Here is a 22,412-nt window from a genome sequence, read left to right on the forward strand (position 1 = left end):
AATGGATATAATGAATTTACCTCTGAAAAAATTTCAAGTACAGTACATAAAGAGATGCACTACATCTTAATAGCCAATAGAATTCCACTTTTATTAGTTAATTATGAAAAATTGATTAAATTTAATTACTTTCAAGAAAAAAAATTTAAATATAATAAAATGCAAAAATTAATGTTTTGTTGAAAGGCATAATAAATATGTCCATAAAAAAGTTTCTCCCAGTCTAGTTACAAAGAGAATAGTTAATTTTCACCTGATTATTGACTAAACTGAAGTATATAATAGAACGGGTGGGCAAGCAAGAGTTCAGTGGGAGCCGAAATGTAGGTTTTGCAAAATGCATTGTGTTCACGCATATTACTTATAAACAGTTCCGCAGTTCTGTACTTTCGTGGCGGATAGTATGGTAAGGCACGCAATTTTATTATATAATATAAATATAATATAAAACAAATATTGAATTTTTTTAATAAACATATTTTCACAAAATTATAAAAATAAAATTGTAAAAAAAATAATAAAAAGCAGAAATTAACACTTTCAGCAAGAGCCGCATGTAACTCAAAAAGAGCCACATTTGCTCACGTCTGTAATAGAATTTTAGAATATAAAATTTTGAATAAAAATTAATCATCTTGAAGTAATGGGGTGCAATTGTTTCCAAGAACTTAAACCAATGAATAATAAGCTGGAACAATCATATTAATTACATTTTGCAGTTTACTCTTCCACTTTTAGTTTGTTACAGTTTGATTCTGTTCTCTGTTTTATTTTTTTCACTGGTGTTTTATTGATTATTATAGCTTTGATAACAATTTGATAAAACAGTCATAAATAACTTGAAATAGAAGGGCAGTGAAAAAATTAATTAGTCAAATTATGCAAAAAAAAAATTGATGTCCAAAGTAAAACATCTGAGATGTAAAAACATATTACGCCAAGTAAAAATTATGGTACCTGAAATGAAAGTCAAATTTTTTGTTGGGAGCTTCTCTTTGGTAAAGATAAGTTTGGCACTTTGAAGCCATACCATAAGCATTTACTTTCCAGGCATGATCCCATGACTAACTACAGTGTTCAGTGTTTTTATTCATTCAGCCATCGGTAAATCTTAAGTTAACAACTATTTTCTGAAAGTATAGAACATGTCATATGATATATGCATAAAATTTTGCTATGAAATGCCTTTATGAGTTAATATCATTTTGATATGTAAATTTATTGAAGTGTCCATTTCCTAAGAAATTACTTTAGATACTAATTAATTAAAAAGTATTTTTCTTACTTCACATCTTACCAATAGTAAACTTTGAGGCTGGAGTCAAAAGAATTTTACCGACTTTGTCCAAAAATGTCTGACTCTGGCAACTCCAACTCCATAACACTGATGGTAAAGACATATTTAATGCTTGTTTCCTTCATGTCAAACAATGTTTCCTTTACTTGAATGTTGTCTACAAATGTATTTTAAAAAATAAGTGCTAATATTACTAGTGATGATAAATCTCACTAATATATCAGAATGATTATATCTTATTGTGATTTTTTTTTAATGATTAAGTCAAATACACTGACTTTATTATTACAAGAGATTCACTGGATGTCATCTGAATTCATTGTTATGCTTGCAAGATGTTCTTCATCTATTTAGTCAGTCAAGAATCCCACATGATATTATTTTTGGAGAAAATATATTTAACTGGTTAAAGTATTAATGTATGGCTAGCCATAATATCAAAATTTCATTCAGATAACCCTGCAAAAAATACTATAACAGAAATAAAATTTCTCATAATTTGTACCAATGTACAGTACAGTACCTTTCAGCTCTGAAGTGCCCATTAAAAACAGTAGGCAGTGTAAAAGTTATCATCTCAAACATTTCATATTTACCTATTTTTTTTATTTCATTTCAATTAATTATTCTTTGTATGTAATATACAATGAAAAATGAACTTTTCAATGTTTTTCCAATGAGTTGTTAATCAAGCTAGTTAATGGTTAAGATACGTGACATACAAATTATCACTCTGTAAATTTATTTCTTTTTTTCATATTGAATAAAAAACAATAAAATAGTTTTATTGATTGATTGATGTAATTGTAACAGTTGATTACATTCATAAATTAAACTTATACTTCATTCCACTTAATAACAAAAATCAGAACTTATGATGACATCACTACCATTTTATTTTCTTAAAATTTAATTAATGTAAAATAGGTTTATACACTGTAAAGTAACATTAATATAAATTTTAGATTATTATTAAATTGATTTCAAATTAGAAAAGTAGTCAAATAAATTTTTTATGTAAATATTTTTAAACAGTAATTGTATGAACCAAACAATTTCAAAATCTTATTAGAAAGCCTGACCATTATATTTGATCAGATCTTATTAATTACAGATGTGTGTTTTTATGGATGTTTTCATTTTAATAATAATTTCTGGTTAAATCAATATAATATTTATATTTAATAATTTTATGCATTTTGTGATTCAGTTTAAGTAAGATAATTAGATAAACCCAAACATTGAAATGGTTAATGAAAATTTCTGATTTCTGATGGTGGTAATAAAAATTCTTAATTCTTTTTATAAGAAGATTTTTGCAATTTTTAAATAGTTTTCAGTATAAAAGCTTATTCTTTTAATTTGTTTTTTCTTTTTAGGAGGATATGGAAAGAGTGCGAACAAGTTGCTTAGCTGTAAAAAGTATTACATCACTTTTGTTAAGAACTCTACTACTTCCACAACCAGGAAATCCACAGAACAGTACGTTTTTGATGCAACCCAGAGATAAACCTTTAGCATTTCTTCACACAAGGTTATTTCTAACTTTACAATAAAATTATACATTACTTTAAAATGTGTGTGATTATGAATAAATTGAGCAATAATGTATTTTGCAGATGTGGAAAGAAGTTAACAGCTGTAAGAAATTCAATCCATAAGAAACTTCAGGAAATGCTTAAATTGAGGTAAAAAAAAATCTCATTTACTGAGGTTAAATTTCATATTTACTGGTCATCTCATTATTATTTTAAAGAAATTATAATTTACACATTAGCCACTCATCAAAAATTCAAAGATGATTTTAATTCATTGAAATATTAAAATAATGATGTTTATCTTTTTTTAAAATTTACACAAAAATAATTTTAAAATTTGACTAATTAATGTGTTAATAATGGAAAAATTATCATTAAAAATAAATATTAAATATAAAAGTCGATAACATAATTTAATAAATTAATATATATTATAAAATTCATTATACTAATTTTATAACTGGTTCAGTTATTTAAAATAATAAAAGAATTTAATTTTATGTTGTTATTATTTGTTTTACTGTTTTAAAAGATTGCCTGTTTAAATAGTTTGTATTTGAAGGTTGTCTGAAAACAGATGTGTACTTAGCAGAAAATTTGTGTTTTGATTACATTATTGAAATATCTCTTAGTTAAAGATAAATAAAAATAAAATAAAATTTACTTTTTTAAGAAATTGGAATTTTACGTATATTTATTTAATTTCTTTTTGTATTTAATTGAACCTTTGATACAATGAAGATTAAATTTCTAGAAGTTTTTAAAATCATTTTACTGATGTAAATATAATTCAACTTTTACAATCTGTTTTAGGAAAAAATTGTCTGTCTGTAACTTTAATATTAAATGAATATTATGTAGTATTATGCAAATTTGAATAATACATCAGTTAATTACAATATTCTAATTAACTGATACTTCTAAAATATATTGATATATTGTAATTACTATCTATCATTACTCAAGATCTATGGAAAAATGAATTTGAGAAACTATCAAAAATTTCTTAAATTTATTTTTTAAAATATAATCTTAATCCTTTCAAAATGTAATATAGAAATTTTGGCATTTTTAAAACATTCTTATATTTGACTTTTGGTATTCAACTATTTGGTTAATTCTATCTCAGACACATTGATAAAAAGTGAAAATTTTTTATATATAAAGTAATTTTACAATGTATGAGTATGTAAAATGAAACTCTGCATGTGGAGTAATTGTAAATAAATCTACTCTAAAAATTAAATATAAAATATTTTCAAGAAATTTGTCTTTAATTTAAAACGTTATTAGATGAAGAATGGGATACTCAAATTGTCTGTACAATTGTACAGTATATAAAACAAATAACATTACAAATGTTTTCTATACAATTTTTTATTATATACAATGAAAATATGGCATTGCCTTCATTATATAACCATACAATAGAAGTTATTTTAATCAAATTAAGAAAATTGTTCAATAAACCAATAATAAATTTATCAGAAATATGGAATTACAACAGATAAGCACAGCCTGGGCAAAAAATAACATCAAACATTAAGATTATTAGATTATTTCATACTTCTAATTCTTATATTATATTATATTATAGTATTTGATTTATATAACGACAAAGATTATATTATGTAAAGGCTTATCACACCAAGTAACCAATCAAACACATTTTAAAAATTCTTTAAATTATTTACAGTAGAGGAATAAAAAATTTTTAAATGTGTTAGATTGATTACTTGGTGTGATAAACCATTATGTAAGATAACCTTTGTAGTTATATAAATCAAATAATGTAACATAACAAACATTAAAATGAAAACCATATAAAATTTGCTTATTTTAGCTTATTATTGTCATGTTTATTACAATACTTGGAAGGTACAAAATAGCACAGTTTCAATGGTCAAGTAGACAGGAATTGAAAATATATCTTAAATTTTTTCAGACTCAGCTATTGGGGAGGCACTTATTAAAATTAAGAAAGTATCATTCATAAATGAAAAACCTGAGTTTTTAGATGTAGAAAATTAATTTAAATACTTTAGAGACTTTTCACAGAGTAATACTTTGTAATACTTTCAATTCCACACAGACAAGTGCCATATGCTACCTGTTTCAGTAATGATGTAGTGTGTCTATTTCATGCTATATCATTGTCGCAGTAATTAAGTGAATATAATATATTTTTAAAATTATATCCATTTTAAGAATTATATTTAGTTTATTATTTTCTTAAATTTTTTGTTAATAGATGGCACTACATGTAAAGCAAGTAAATTGAATGTAGACATTTAGACAATGTAGAATTTATATACAGAAATCCAATCAATAATTTGGGTTGACATTTATGAAATTCTATAAGTTAGAACTATGTTAAAACCTAACTATTGAGTTTTGTAGCGATTGGTTGAATTACCTAGGTGTGCATAGCAAACAAACATCCATCCATCCTTATTTATATATATGGATATTGATATAAAAATATTTATATAATTTTTGTAGTTTAAATTTTAATTTTTTTCAGTTATTTTCTTCTGTATATGAATTTTTGTATTGATCCAATTTAAAGACAATTTAAATAATAAAATATTCATTAATTTTTGGTTTATTTAAGTAATTAAGAAAGAATAAATTTTTAAATATGAAGTACTGCTTTAATGATTTATATATAAATTTTTTTAATGGGTCGATTTTTTTATATTACTTTTTATTGATTATTTCTTTATATATTTTTGTGATTTATATATTAGCATGTGATTAGTTTTCACATGCTAATAATCAAAACTGTCTCAAACAAAATAAAACTTTCCAAATGCCTACCATTGACATTTAATGAGTATTTTTTTGTTCTTTTACCAAAGTACAATTAATTTATTTTTATAAATTACTGATCAGTAATCATATCTATATTTTAAAATATCTATAAATTAAATTTATAACATTGAATTTCTGTTAGGAAATGCTAAACTTTGTTAATTATCTATTATTATTTTATATATTTGTTCATTACAATGATGTAAACATTCAGTTTATGAGTTAAATAATTTTTACATTAGTACCTTAATTTTTCAGTGTGTACTATATTGCTAATATTAATTTTTTAGGAATTATATTTTTGTTAATTTTTCTTTAGAAATGGAGAACCAAATCTTTCTGCAAATATTGAAAGAATAGCAAGTCCTTCATCTTATTTCTTTTCTCAGGTATGAATTTTCATCAAGTTTAATGAATGTTACAATTCAGTAAAAGCATAATAATCTATTAGTGAAGTATCTTAGCTATTCTTATCAGTTTGTTAAAACTGTGCATTTTCTGAACAGAGTCATAGCTATTAGGTAATTTTATCAATCTGTTTGAAATAATAAAGTTTTTGAAACTTATTTCATTTGTATATTCTTTATTGTTATTAGATAGCTACTGTTAGATTCATTTCTACTTTATAAATGATAGAAATTTGTAAATTACAAGAAAAAGATTCATTTACACCATGATAATGTTTACAATGAAGAAATTTTCAGTAGAACAAAATTACTACAGTAGTTCAGTAAAATTGCAACAATTTTAGGCCAAATATTTACAATATTTATGTAACAAAATAGACAAACATAACGTAAGTAACATAGATAAAATATTTACGTAATGTAATATAAATTGAAGGTACATGAATAGAAAATTTTTATCTGATAATGATTTTTATTATCATAATTTGAGCAATACATCATTAAACAGAGATCTTTTTAATTCTTGTGTATCATTCAATTATAATACAAGAACATCACAACAATAAACTTGATTCTGAACAGGAACATTCTGATTCTTAATTCTGAACAGGAATTCATAAATGATTAGAATAATCTTCCATCATGTGTAATTGGTCATTCAAAAAAAAATGGTATAACCATTTTTTCAATTGGCAAAAATTAAAATTGATCTGATGAATTAGCCATTAAAACAAACTGAGAAACAATCCAACTTATAAAACATGATGTATCATGCAAATTTCTGTTATTTATGATAACCAGACAAATTTGATAAAATAATTGTAGTTTTAGTTGATATTGAATCAAAAGAGAATTACCACTAATATGATATCTTGAAAAAGATGATTTGAATCATATCAATGAACCATTGCCTAAAAATGTTTCGAAGCAATTCAAAAGTTTTATCTAAAAGAAAATTAAACATCAGTTCTGATATCTTTTTAATATTATTGAAACTAGCAGAAGAAACATTAACATACAAGCATAATTGTAACAGTTAATAATTTGTTTAGAATTCTTGAAGCACTTAAGACATCAATATTCCCAAGTTTGCAAAGCATTGTAAACTACAAGTGGTACTATGTTAGTAGTCTGAGAAAAATATACAATTGGGTTTTACAATATAATTATCTTAAATACTTTGCATTATAAAACCTAAATATCATAGTCAAAAATTGCTATTAAATATTCATATTATGATTTTATAAAATTTGAAATATAAATAATTAACCAATGACAAAAATATTCAGTTAGAACATTGTAAAACAGATAGCAAACTGTATACATACATTTTATGATGTATTAAATTTTACAGTAATCAATATATGGATTATTTATAGAAAAAACTCAAAATAGTCTCCTGACATAAATTTATTTTCATCTGAAACAAGAACTGATGCAAGGAAATAAATGTAGAAATACAAGATGATTTCTATGAATAAGCGGAAAAACAGAATTAATTTTAAATGACATTAATATCAAATAATGGATAAATGTATAAAAAAATAAAGTGTTTGATTCATATCTAATTCAAGAAATTTGTTTGTGAATAATATTCATTTATGTTGTATGATTTACAATCAATTTTCACAAAGTATATTCCATTTGATAAAACAAAGGTTCTCTAAATTTTTATTAATTTATCTTAGTCTCCTTCTTATCTGATTATTCAATAATAAAATTGGTCTTAACAGATTTCAATAAAAATAGACTTGAACTTTAAAAAGTAATGTAAATTTAATTTTAATAGCAAATATATAATATATATGTATTTATCGTTAAACTCAACTATTGAAAAGGTTAATATTAATTTCAGTTATTTTTGTATACTTTAGTAAAGAATTTAAAAGTAATCAAAATTGCTTACTTTCAGGTTTCTGTAGAATATTTGTGTGTTGCAATTGGAATTATTGATGATTGGGAAGAACCAGAAAGCTCTGTATCTTCAAGTTCCAGTCATTTCTCTGGTTTTGTTAATGGTGCTCTCACATATCACCAAAGGGAACAGTGTCTGTCAGCAGTTGGATTAGACATTCATTCTTGTCTTCATTTTTTATTAGATTTATATAGTCAATGGTTATCTCCAGAAGCTTGCCCTTGCACCCCTTTAACATTACTCACTGAAGTGACCAGATCTGTAAGTAATTGCATTTCTTTTATGAAATTTATAGGACACTTATTTAAAGTTATTTTTTTGATAAAGGTTGTGATATTATCAGACATATTTATGGAACGAGCTCAATATGAATGGATGCTGGATACTTTATTGGAAGTTCAAAGAGTTCATCCAGCAGAAGATGAAATTATTACTCAATACTTAATTTTTGGGATATGTAAAGCTGCTGCAGTGTTGAGTATGGTAGTTATGAATTAAATAATTTAAAATATAAATTAGTATATAAATATTTCAAATGTAAATCTGATAAAATTACTATATATTATTGTAGGAACAAGATATGCTAGAGAAATTAAAGAAATTAATTGAACTCAGTTTGAAAAGTACATTTCTACCAACACGCCTTGCGACACTTTATGGTTTACTTCATTTGCTAGAGCAAGGAAGTGGGGAAGAAAATTCTCCACTTCTCTCGACTGCATCCGAATATATTCTAAAACATCTTGGCAATACGTCACTGTAAGTGTGTGCATATTTTAGTGTACTGTTTATATTCATTTGCAAAACAAATCTTAAAATTAATTTTATTTCTAGACCAAGTAGTCAAAATGAAGATCATATTCTAGTCATGTGGGCTGTTGCAGTTTATATTATTGAAAATTACCAAGAGGATGTTGGAGATAATGAATTTGGCCAAAAAGTATTTCAGGTATAGTAAATAAAACTGTGATTTAACAACATATTAAATTTTGAAAATTTTTATATTAAATAATATCAAGACAGTGAATACTAATCTGATATTTGACAAATCTAGAATTTGATATAAGATTAATGAAATTTAATATTTTTTTAGTCAAGCTACATCTAGAATTTTAATATATTCATTAAAAAAGCAGTCTCTTAAATTTAAAAAATAATGAATATATATATTTAAAAGAAAATTTTTGATTTAAATTTAATTAGGAATTTATTCTGATTTCTCTAAATGTTTCTAATTTCTTATTGTATATAGATTGGTATCAATATTTGTAACAGTTCAGAAGATGTAACATCTAATAGCTTGTATTTGGCAGTTCTTCTTGGTTTAGAGAGATTACTGCTGACAGAAGCTGTAGGAATAAAAGAAATAGAAATAATAATGAAACTTTCTGTTGATAGGTTAATTTTCTGTTTTCTTAGAATAATTATAACAGACAAAAATTTGTGTCTAAAAAATAAAAATATATTTATAGGTTAAAATATGGTTCACCTTTGAGGGCTTTAGCAGGTTTAGGTTTACTTCTTTCTTGTATGTATGTAGGTATGTATACATTTAAATTGCTAATTAATAAAAATGATGATGTTATGAATCAAATTCATTTTTTTTAAATTGTAGGTAAAGGAACTGATTTGTGGCCTTCTGAATTGCCTCCTAGTGTAAATAATTCAGCAACATTAGATGACTGTGGTAATGTAGCCACACAGACTGATCCAGAGCAACTTATTGCTGCCATGGAGAGGGTTACAACATTATTTGATAGGTTAGATATTCTAATAAATGTTACATAATAATTATTATTATTATTTTTTTTTTTAATGAAAATACAGTAGTTTTAATTAGGTCTGCAATTTGTTTAACATAATATAAATACAATTATATATTTAGCATTAAGTCTGTTTTATTTTAAATTTTTACCGTATTCTTTATTTGATTTTCATTCTTCTTTATTGGAAGTCAACTCAGAACTTTGTTATATCAACTTATTTATTAGAAAAAAATTTCAAATACTATAATTTTGTCAAAAATTAATAGAATAGGAATAAAAACTTTTGCATCACCCATGTCACTGTATATTCTATACCTCTGAACATCTGTCAATATTTAGTTTATAAGATACTATCTCAAACATTGTTTTTCCTCTTCTATTTCTTTTGTTTCATTCACATTTATTAACAATTCACTATAAATGTAATTATATGTGATATAGAAGAATAGAATATTTTTAAAAGATACTGCCTAAACTGCATTAAGTAACAAAAGAATAAAATAGTTTTCAAACGTTTTTATTATTTCACTTTGTATATGTTTTGTTTATTTAATAATAATAAATAATAGTAAATGCTAAAATAATGAAAAATATTATATAGAAAAAGATATTGATAATATCTGTAATATGAGGTGAGTAATGTAAGTCTAGGTGAGTAATGCAGTTGCTCTTAAAGGGAATGATTATTCTACCAAATGTAGAGTAAATAAGTAGTAAATAAAGTAATTGCCATTAAAGTCATTACTATTGACGTGTTTCTTAAAGTTGCACATAGACTTTATGGTATTTAATGAGTTGAGTTTGAGAGTTGATCACTTAGCACTTATATTCACTGTAAATAATTAACTTATGATGAAATTAATTGTTAGGTCTAAATATTGGTTGAACTGGAAAGTTTTTAATATTTTTAACAGCTGTCATTAGTTACTACAGATGTGTGATTTAATATTAAATTGTGATTTTGGTTGTGAAATATGCAGATTGCTGCTAATGTGAAATTGTATTATTTATTTAGAAGCTTATTTTGAACTTTTCTTTCAAATTTTGTATGAATAAAATCAAATTGAAATAGTTGCAGATAAAATGTGTATCCAGCACATTATGCTTAATGAGTTTCAGAAAAGATATCACCATACAAACATCAAACAATATTCATAGTGTGTGTATGGAAATGATGTTCTTAAACTTTGCACATGTCAAATATAGTTTAAAAAGTTTTACAGTAGAGCATCAATTATCTGAATATCGATCAACTGAAACATCAGTTAACTGAAAGCATTTCAGTCGGCAAATTTAAATTTCCGCTAGTGCTGTGGCACTGCAATATTTGGCTTTGTCTTGGGCTACTCCAATATTAATTTTGTTGGTGTGTGTGTTTTAGCTGACAGCACTAGCATGACCATGAGAGGGTACTTAAGGACGCACCAGGATTTGAATGAATTTCAACATGGGATAGGTTAATATATTATTTCATACATAATTGGTTGTCCGAACAACCCCAGTACCGAATTGTTTCGTATAATTGATGCTCTACTGTATTTGCGAAATTTTGAAGTAAAAGTTACACAACTCAAGGGGTGTCCAAAAGCTGTAGACAAAAAAAAATTGCAAGAAGAAATTGTTAAAAATGGTTAATGTTACCTTAGGTAGCCAAGATGGTGGAGCTTCCGGTAATCTCGATCCAGGTTACTTAGTGATGTCAAGATGGAGGGAGCTGCAAACTATCGCGTTATGTTATGCAAATTAATAGTAATGACGCATTTCGTTTCGAGTTATCGACAGAAAGTAGTAACAGGTGTGATAATTGTGTTGATTTGAGTGATTTTTGACTGTAGATGTAATTTTTTTTTTTTTCGGAGTTTTTCATTTAATATTAATTGGTTAGTTATGAGTTCTTTCGATATTTCTTCCCAAGAGTTTTGGGTAGCGTGCACCACCCATAATTTCTATCAAGTGCTCGAATTGGAATTTTTCGAATTAGGTATGGACCCCAGAATCAATAAAAGTTTTAAATTTGCGGTGAGTCTAGGATTACAGCATATTGAGGAAGTGTGTAAGAATTGTTCGAATTTGTGCAAAATTTTTTATCGACATGACCGAGATTTGTGTGTGATGAGATGCAAAAAAATGTCGAAGAAATAGTTCTGCATTCGAACGAACCTTTAAAGGTAAATGTGGAAAAATATCATGGAGTAGAATCTTTTCTTTTATATGGCATTACATTGCATTGGAATGCTCTTCAACCACCTCGGGTATTGCTGTAGGCATTTCGAATAAGGCTGCTGTCGACTGGTCCAACCATATACGTTTTATTATGCTAGTTGCTCTGCACAATATGACGTCGTTTAAAATTGGAGGTCCGAAGAAAATTGTCGAAATCGACGAGACTGTCATATGTAAACGAAAATATGAAAAAGGCCGCAAACTAAAAAGTACGAAATGGGTTGTAGGGGGAATATGTCGAGAAGACAAGAGCTGTTTTATCTGTCAAGTAAACGATCGTTCTGAAATCATGCTAAATTGGATTATATCAAAATTTGTCAATTCAGGAAGCTTGGTCTTAACTGACGAATGGAAAGGTTACAGCAACATAGACGATTTAGAAGGCGTCGAAATTGAGCACAGGACAGTCAATCACTCCGAGAATTTCGTTAACCCCAGAACAGGAGACCATATGCAAAATATAGAAAGGCTATGGGGGTATTTAAAAAACAAAAAACATCTACCAAAGCATTACACCGAGGATCTGTCAGACTTGTACATGTATTCCTTTATGTATAAAAAGTTTTGTGGTTGGCCTTCAAAACAACCCGGGGAAAAGTTCTACACATTTGTGAACTATTTAAGTAAGATATATCCCGGTTCAGGATGAATTCCTTTGTGGAAAGAACTCGAAGACAGTCCCTGCAACCCCAGTTTCTATTACTAAGAAAAAAGTAAAAAAGGTGGTCAAAGAAAAGGTGAAGAAAAGAGAGGAATGCAATATTACTGATGATGATAACGATAAAAGTAGAAATGAGGGTGGAAAAAAGAACAGAAAGACAAGTAGTCAAACGGTATCAATTCCTGTTCAAACCAAGCATCGGGAAAAAAAAGAACAGCAGCATGCACAATGACGTAAGTAATAACATTATATAATTATCGTTTATTTTTTTATTTTTTATTTTTTAATATTTCGAAATAGTAATTATTTTAACAAAATCCTTAAATTCTAAAATCGAGATTTAGTATTTAATAAATCGCGGAGCATATCACGTGATCACATCTACTCTATCGTAAATCACAGTCAAGATGGCCGCCATCTTGATGTCACTAAGTAACCTGGATCGAGATTACCGGAAGGTTTGCCATCTTGGCTACCTAGGATAACATTAACTTTAAAAATTAAAGAATAACAAATCATGAATTTGCAACAAGTCTTAATGTATTATAGACATGTATTGTTGAAATGCTTTGTCAATTTGGAATGGTTGCAAAACATTATGTTTGGATTCCAAAATGCATTAGGTGAGAAAACAAACTGGATTGAGTAACAAAACAAAAACTATTTTTAAAGCAATTAGTAATTTGTGATGAAAAATGGGAATTTTACAATTATATTGTTAAAAATGTGTTCAGTTTTAATTCCATAAAGTATGGTGGAATATGAATGGTATAATTTATTATCTTATAAAAGCTAACAAAATTATAAATTCCAACACCTATTGACAGCAATTGGATCAAGTAAATGAAAATCTTAAAAATAAATGCCTGCTTCTGGTCAACTAGAAGAGGATTGTCTTTCACCAAGATAATGCAAACCCACATGTCAGTTTGATAATGCGACAAAAATAAAAGAATCAAATTAGAAAATTTTAGACATTCTCCACACTCCCTGATCTAGGGCAATTGGACCTTCGTGTATTCTGATCATTACAAAATTATTTAAATGGAAAAAATTTTAATGTTTAGAAGAAGTTAAATCTGATACAGTCATTTTTTTTGAATTAAAACCAAAAACTTTTTATGCAGATGGAATTAATAAACTTGTAAATCATTGGGAGAAGGTGATTGAAAGTGATGGAGATATTTTTTTATATTATTAAATGATGGAGATATTGTTGATTGAATAAAAATACAGTAGAGCATCGATTATTTGAATCAATTGAGGACTGGTGGTGTTCGGAAAATTGATTTTTCGGATAACTGATTATGTACGAAAAAATACATTATTAATATAGTATATTAGTAAATCCTGTGTAATTAGTATATTAATATATCCCATGTTGAAATTTTTCTCCATTGCGTATCGCTTCACATTGAATTTTCGTCGATGTTAAGCCTAATGAAAATTTTCATAATAATAATCATGGCTATTGTATTGTTAAAAATTATTTCTTTATTTTGTACAAACAAAATAAATATATTGAAAAATATAAAAACAAAAAGAAATATACTTTAGAAGTTAATCTAGTATGAAAAACATTCAGTTCAGCACAACATTGTCGTGCTGAATTGAATGTTTTTCATACTAGATTCAGTTAACCAGTTGTTGTAAATCAATGTAAATCAGTTGATCGGCATTCGGATAATCGATGATCTACTGTGTTTTATTTTTCAAAAATGGTCTTGATGTTCTTTCGAAACCACACAAACTTTTTGTAAGCCCAATAGTTCTCTGAGAGTTATTAAATAGAGATGGAGGAATTACTAGAAATTTATCAGCTTATAATATATAGTTTAAGTATGAATGTCTAATAATATCAAACTGTACAGATCAATGTACAGAAAATGAATGGGAAAAAACTAAAGGCAAAAGGTATGTATATAGGCCATTGGTGGTTTCAGAAAAATCATGATGGCAAATGAATGTCTGTAGCGTGCAACAGATTTTTCATTTTTTTAAAGGAGCTCTTGGTAAGTTTAGACCAGTGGTATTCAAATTATATTTTGCAGAATGCTATAGTTTTACAAAATTTCTTCAAAGATATGAGATATTACTTTTATTGTTTTTAATGAAAATAATGGAAAATAGACATTTCTAAATATACAAAGGTGGTTCAACTTCTATCTGGAATTTCGTTAATGGCAACAGAACTGTATGTGTAACATAGTTCCAATTTATGTTTTTTTCTATATATACTCCCCACCAAATACTGATGCCTTTCCCATCATTTTGGCAACATTGCTATGCCTGCAGAATAGTCTTTTGGTTGGTGTCAGAGCATGGCCCTGGGCACAATGGAAGTGCTCATTGTTGGGAAATTCCAGCTCATTTGGCCTACAGTTCAGATCTGTCACATGCAATTATCTCCTGTTTGACTTTTGAAGAATGCTTTGAGAGATAGGAGATTCATCCAAAATGCTAAAGTTTCTCTCACTTCAGAGAGTTCCATGGTTCTGACACTAGCCAAAAGATTGTATAATGACATTATACAATCTTTTAGCTAGTGTCATTTACATGATACATATAAAGATATTTAATTGGAGAAATGTTAAAACGTACATGGGGGACAAGAAAGATCATAATGAGTCTTGAAACCACAACCTCCAACATATTGAAATGCAGAATCTGCAGCCTAGATAACACAGCCATTGCCACTTCTTATTAGTGTTTACATTAATCATGACATTCAATTAAGGTAAAATCTTTTTAGTTTTGCTTTTTTATGGAAATGATTTTGTAGAAAAAAAAAATCTTTGGTATATTTATCAGAGAGGCAATCTCTATAAAATGATATTCTTCTTTGTATGCCATATCAGATTCCCGACGTCTGCAAACACTTGGCATAGGTTAGTAAGTGGTTAGTAATGCACCAAGGTGTATCCTAGGGGAAGTTACATTCAGAGTGGTTTCCTCTTGCCTTTTCTGGGGCATGATGTTATGCGAGGGAAAATGCCTTCCGGGAGGTCTTGTAAAGGAAACTGGCCCCTATTCAGGTGTTACAAACATGGAGAAAACCCGGAAAACTCCAGTGGCCAGCCCGTCTGAGCACAGTGTGAACTCGTGACCAAACTCCCAGTGTTTAGCGACAGAACTGCTCGGCCACTGGTGGGCCATAAAATGATATATATTTCATTAAAAAGTGGAATTGGTAATTCCCTTGTAACCATCCCTTGTGAGATATTTTATGTATTTCATCTTTAAGTTCATATTGACACTTTAAAATTATAGAAATATATAATATAAAGATTTGTATAATAAATAAATGTTTTAAAAAGTTGTAATTTGTTTTTAATTTTAAAACATATTTAACTAATGATTTGTTTTATTGAAAATTAAAACAGAATCAAACGTGGATTTCCTTTTGAAGTGGAAGCAATTTGCAATGTTTTGCCATTATTTTTGATGGAGTTCTTTCCAGCACAAGATGTTATGAATAAAGTAATTGGGGAATTTTTATCTAGTCAACAACCACATCCTCAATTATTAGCCAGTGTTGTCTTTCAGGTAAGTACTTGTTTTAATTTAATGTGCGTATATATAATTTGAATGGTCTTGTTAAGACATTTGTTAATTTCATGAACAAATTTTTGGATTAATTTGATGTTTTTTTGAAATACAGTTTAAAAAATAGTTGTATTTAATCTCATTACACAAGTTCTGGAAGAAAGAAATTTTAATTTAGAATAAAATTATAAATTATTCGCACATTAAAAATTATTAATACATACATGTATTAAAACAGAAATATTTCAGATTTCATGTGGAATAGCAGGAAAAAATAAGACTAAGAACTTAGGAATTATTAAATTAGAAATCACATAATTAATTAATTTTATGATAGTAATAATTAATATAATAAAAATATCTTCTCTGTGTTGAAACCATGTCTTTTTTTAAAATTATATTTTGAGACACCATGAAGTGTTGATACTAGACACTGGACTTTTATGCTGTTTGGACTAGTGCCCCTCATCTGTTGACTGATATAAGTTTTCTACAGTGATTTTAAAACTATTGTTGATGTACATAAAACCAAAAACCACTGTATATTTAAACCAGTTAAAAATTCCTAAAACTTGGTGCAATTTTTATGTAAATAATGCAAGTAATTTTTTACATAAAAATTGCATCAAGTTTACATAAAATTCAAACACCACTGTGTATTGTAATACACGATGGTGTTTGAGTTTTATGTACAGTACATCAACAATAGTTTTAAAATACTGTAGAAAACTTACATCAGCCAACAGATGAGGTTCACTAGCCAAAACAGTATATTGGCATTTGGAACAATTAGTTTATTTTCTCATATACTTTACAGTTTTTAAAAGTGGATATGAAAAAGTCCAGTATCAACACTTCATGGTGTCTCAAAATAAAATAAAAATAGATCATTTGAAATTGCAATGTGAATTAGTATGTTTTTTGTTTTTATTTATTGATACAATATATATATATATATATTTATATTGTATCAATAAATAAAAATATATATATTATATATATTTTATTTATAAATATTTTAAAAATTATTTATAAATTATTTTTATAAATATATATATATATATACAGTCAAACCTGTTTTTTATGTGCGATTTTTTTTTATGCGAATTTTTAATTTGTGCGGTATAGTTGGCGATTAGTCTCGTGCGATTCGTCATGTCTCACGTTGACTTATTATAGCTAAATAAACTTATTATAGCATAAATGCACTTATTATAGTAATATTATTGCATGAATATGCGAAAAATGAAATAATTTACTTTTTAAGTCAACAAAACACCACCTGGACAAAAATATGTAAAACAGACGATAGACCAGACGATGCAGTCAAGTGCTGACATCTGTTGTCAATAAATTCTATTTCGTACGGTTTTGAGTTATTTTCTATGTGAGACTTTTTTTATGCGGTCCCTAGTTGACCGCATAAAAAAATTATTTTTTTAATTGTGTTGCGAAAACTATTATTTACAGCCATTCGTGAAGTTTCGTGAGATTTTTTTAATGCGTTTTTTTTTATGCGGTCCCTATCCCCCGCATAAAAACAGGTTTGACTGTATATTATATATATATATATATTATATTATATATATATTTATATATTATAATATTATATTATTATTATAATTTTATATTTATATTATATTATATATTTATATTATATTATTTATATATATATATATATTATATTATATTATATATATTATATATTATAATATATATCAAGTCCTTAAGAGAGCACGCTTCCATGTTTCCAATTATTTTCTCTGTCTTGCATTAGTAGGACTCCCTATTAACAGAGCACTGGTTAGTAGAGCAGTCTGTTTAAATGAGTGCCTTGTTAGTGGCATTTCAAGTCTGCATATGAGAGCACTATTCCAAGGAAGATCTGTTTTTAATATTGCAGAGGCACAAAGCAACAGGGTTCTCTATATTATTTGTTGAGATTTTAAATGAAATCTTCCATTGGTCAGTTTTCTAGTAAACATTCAGTCAAAAGATTTCTTAGAGGATCGTAATGAATGGGTTTTATTGGACACGCATGAGAAGCAATTACATATCTTGAAAAAGTATCAAAATATATGAACAAACAGCAGGGATCATATATATTAATACATATCCTTATTTCAAGATGACAAGATAATAAGTGATTAGCAACCAGGTTTTAGAGGTCAGATAAATTCAAGGTAGTACTGCATTTACTTTTTATATTGTACAGTACATTCCATTAGATGTGTACTACATCCTACTGGAATTTCTGCCAAGAACTGTAAGTAAAGTGACTGGTAAAGATACTGTGTTTACTGATTAATCAATAGAACAATGAAACTGATAATATAAGAATGGATTGTGATAATGAATTTTAATGTTTCCAAGTCTATTGTAAATTACATGGTGCTCCTAAGACACAAAAAAGTGGAAAAAATTGAATACCATTAAGAACCCCATCTTCTTACTTCAGATAAAGGAGCAGTCTGGATATGAGTATATGAAATGGCAATCCTAATACTACGTTCACGTGCAATCCACGACTCACTTTGATCTTGATTTACCTACAAGCTGGATTGTGACTGTCGCCAGTCGAACGTCATGCTGTTCGCACAGGCAGTCTGCTTGAGAAGAACCCGGCTATTACACGCAATGATAAAACTGGCATAACTACTCGTCCCTCCTCAGCAGGCCTTTAAACGACACTTTCTACAATTAACAATAAAATATTTCTTGGTACAATTATAACTAAAATCAATTAAAACACAATCATTTCCCGACAATACATTAAAAATGCTTACAAATTTTGTATTTCCGAACTTCTTTACATTTCCAATTAAAACTAGGATCCACAACACCCATACAATTCGACGCATTCCTAATTTTTATACATTAAAATCAGTTAAAAATTATAAATTTAATTTATATCTAAAATATTTTTACTTCAATTGACTTACTTCTTTTTGTTTATTCTTTTCTACTTAATTTCTATTCTAATTCTTTTCCATCTCTTCTTTTATACTTCTTCCTCCCCCCTTTTATAATGCTTACCCATGATTGGTGGATCTCTCTACCGTTGTTGTTATTCATTTTATTATTTTGCCTAATTATATTTAAATGCTCATACAGTTGTCTTTTATAATTGTTTTTTCCTTTTTTCTGATTTTTACCGTATTTAGATCAATTTTGCAACCTTCTGTATTACAATGTTCAGCCACTGCCGAATTTGCATATTTTCCTTTGATTGCTCTGATATGTTCACTTAATCTTATTTCTAATTTTCTTTTTGTTTCTCCTATATATGTTTTCTTTGGATTACAATTACAATCAAATGAATACACTATTCCTTTTTCCTCTGTTATATCATATTTTTCTTCTTTTCTATAACATAAATGTTTTTTAGTTGAATTTATTTTTTCTGGTATTAAATTGATTCTATTTTTTATCACATTTTTAACTCTCTCAAATAATTTTGGAACATAATTTAATAAATTTTTTCTCTTTATCTATTGATTTTGATTGATTGTCATTATCTAGTTGTTCAAGCCATTTTTTTAATATACATTTTGGGTAATCATTTAAAATAAACATTTTAATTATTTCTTCTTCTTCTTGTTTTTGTGTTTCTATTTCACTTGTTCTTTGCTTTATTTTATTCACATACATTTTAAATATAATATATTTCATACTGACTGGGATAACAGATTTATAATTAATTATTTTCGGTATTTGTATTGGTTTAACATATTTCTTAGATTAATTAATCTAAGAAATATGTTAAACCAATACAAATACCGAAAATAATTAATTATAAATCTGTTATCCCAGTCAGTATGAAATATATTATATTTAAAATGTATGTGAATAAAATAAAGCAAAGAACAAGTGAAATAGAAACACAAAAACAAGAAGAAGAAGAAATAATTAAAATGTTTATTTTAAATGATTACCCAAAATGTATATTAAAAAAATGGCTTGAACAACTAGATAATGACAATCAATCAAAATCAATAGATAAAGAGAAAAAATTTATTAAATTATGTTCCAAAATTATTTGAGAGAGTTAAAAATGTGATAAAAAATAGAATCAATTTAATACCAGAAAAAATAAATTCAACTAAAAAACATTTATGTTATAGAAAAGAAGAAAAATATGATATAACAGAGGAAAAAGGAATAGTGTATTCATTTGATTGTAATTGTAATCCAAAGAAAACATATATAGGAGAAACAAAAAGAAAATTAGAAATAAGATTAAGTGAACATATCAGAGCAATCAAAGGAAAATATGCAAATTCGGCAGTGGCTGAACATTGTAATACAGAAGGTTGCAAAATTGATCTAAATACGGTAAAAATCAGAAAAAAGGAAAAAACAATTATAAAAGACAACTGTATGAGCATTTAAATATAATTAGGCAAAATAATAAAATGAATAACAACAACGGTAGAGAGATCCACCAATCATGGGTAAGCATTATAAAAGGGGGGAGGAAGAAGTATAAAAGAAGAGATGGAAAAGAATTAGAATAGAAATTAAGTAGAAAAGAATAAACAAAAAGAAGTAAGTCAATTGAAGTAAAAATATTTTAGATATAAATTAAATTTATAATTTTTAACTGATTTTAATGTATAAAAATTAGGAATGCGTCGAATTGTATGGGTGTTGTGGATCCTAGTTTTAATTGGAAATGTAAAGAAGTTCGGAAATACAAAATTTGTAAGCATTTTTAATGTATTGTCGGGAAATGATTGTGTTTTAATTGATTTTAGTTATAATTGTACCAAGAAATATTTTATTGTTAATTGTAGAAAGTGTCGTTTAAAGGCCTGCTGAGGAGGGTCGAACAAGTCGAAACACAAGTTTAAAGTATATGTGTTCAGGTGAACTAAATAAAAAACATTATTTTTGATCTGTAAGACTAAATATCTGCATCCATATTTTCCAGTATAATAAGTCCTGTTAATATATAAAAAGTACTAGTATACAAATTAAATTTAAATTAAGATAGAAAGGACACAAAGGCATAATAATTAAACTCTCTTGAGTTGATTGCAATTGAACCTCATTTCAGTCGAGATTGAAACAGTTGAGAGAGGTCGTACCAAGGCATAGTCGCTGACCTTGGTCACAATCTAGATTGAAATGCTCAGTGCGAATGGGATATAAGGATGCTGTAAGCAGGGACCTGACTGCATATAAAGATATTGTACAGTAAAATGTTTTAAAAATTAACATTTTATATAAACTTTGATATACAGTATTTTGATTTTTAAGAAATAATATACTTTATAATATTTTCAAATCTATTCTTACAATTCTGAATTTACTTTTTACTACTGAGTGTATAAACATAACTTTTTTAACATATCTAGGGAATCATAATTTATTACAAATTTATACAAAAATAAGTGAAAGAATTTTTAAAATTTTGATGTAATTTCACTTTTTGTCTTCAAATTTTTATGTAATAATGTGAGAAACTAATATTAGAGTAACTTTATTGATTAAAAAAATTTTTTTTGTAAAATTTAAATTAAACCCAAAAAATTGATCTGTTGATATTTCATGAAATTCATCGCCAGGATTAGATTTAATTACCAACAAATTCATTAAACTCCTACCTCCGTCAGGAAAACAAATGCTACTTGAACTATTTAACTATTTTTACAATTCAACTTACCCGTCATCATGGAACTCAGTTAAGCTACTCATGATTTACAAAAGAAAAGGAAATAGATTAGCACCAGAGAACTATCGCCCCATCGCACACAAATGTTCTCTATAAGAAAATGTTTCACATCCATATTAGCAACACGTTTTCAAAAATGGACTATAAATCAAAAATTGAACTCGAAATTCCAATATGCTTTTATCAAATCTAAAGGAACTGAAACAGCTATATTCTTGTTAACTTCCTTAATCCAAATATACTTAAGAAAAAAACAAAGGAAAATTTTTGCCGCATTCATTGATATTTCTAAGGCCTTTGATTCTATACACGTACCTCTCTTTGGTTAAAAAATTAACAATATTTGGAACTGGTAATAAATTTGCAGCTACTATTATGAATCTTTTTTCCGCATACAAAATCAATATTATTTATGGAAATCAGCGATATCCTGAATTTACTATAAATCAAGGTATTCTTCAAGGTGAACCATTGTCTCCTTATTTGTTTAATTTTTATATTAATGATATTGATAATCTGTTTCTAAATGATTCAGAAGGCATTTATATATACGGAAGAACATTTCATT

General features: G+C 26.8%; 1 protein-coding gene across 4 annotated transcripts in view; it reads left to right on the forward strand.

The window, feature by feature from the left end:
• The window catches only part of htt (huntingtin), a 145,143-nt gene that overhangs the window by 121,073 nt on the left and 1,658 nt on the right, over positions 1 to 22,412 (forward strand). For 3 of the 4 annotated variants that reach the window (XM_067276925.1, XM_067276928.1, XM_067276926.1), the window contains exons 45-55: positions 2,677 to 2,831; positions 2,917 to 2,985; positions 5,969 to 6,038; positions 7,969 to 8,232; positions 8,299 to 8,454; positions 8,543 to 8,730; positions 8,806 to 8,920; positions 9,224 to 9,369; positions 9,444 to 9,511; positions 9,587 to 9,731; positions 16,005 to 16,167. In XM_067276925.1, the coding sequence (XP_067133026.1) occupies positions 2,677 to 2,831; positions 2,917 to 2,985; positions 5,969 to 6,038; positions 7,969 to 8,232; positions 8,299 to 8,454; positions 8,543 to 8,730; positions 8,806 to 8,920; positions 9,224 to 9,369; positions 9,444 to 9,511; positions 9,587 to 9,731; positions 16,005 to 16,167 (1,539 nt within the window). Of the gene's footprint in view, positions 1 to 2,676; positions 2,832 to 2,916; positions 2,986 to 5,968; positions 6,039 to 7,968; positions 8,233 to 8,298; positions 8,455 to 8,542; positions 8,731 to 8,805; positions 8,921 to 9,223; positions 9,370 to 9,443; positions 9,512 to 9,586; positions 9,732 to 16,004; positions 16,168 to 22,412 lie in introns of those variants that run through there. The other variant, XR_010881591.1, reaches the window with a different exon arrangement.

The sequence above is a fragment of the Centruroides vittatus genome, unplaced genomic scaffold, assembly GCF_030686945.1.
Source record: "Centruroides vittatus isolate TY-2023 unplaced genomic scaffold, ASM3068694v2 contig_717, whole genome shotgun sequence".
Classification (NCBI taxonomy): Eukaryota; Metazoa; Arthropoda; class Arachnida; order Scorpiones; family Buthidae; genus Centruroides; species Centruroides vittatus.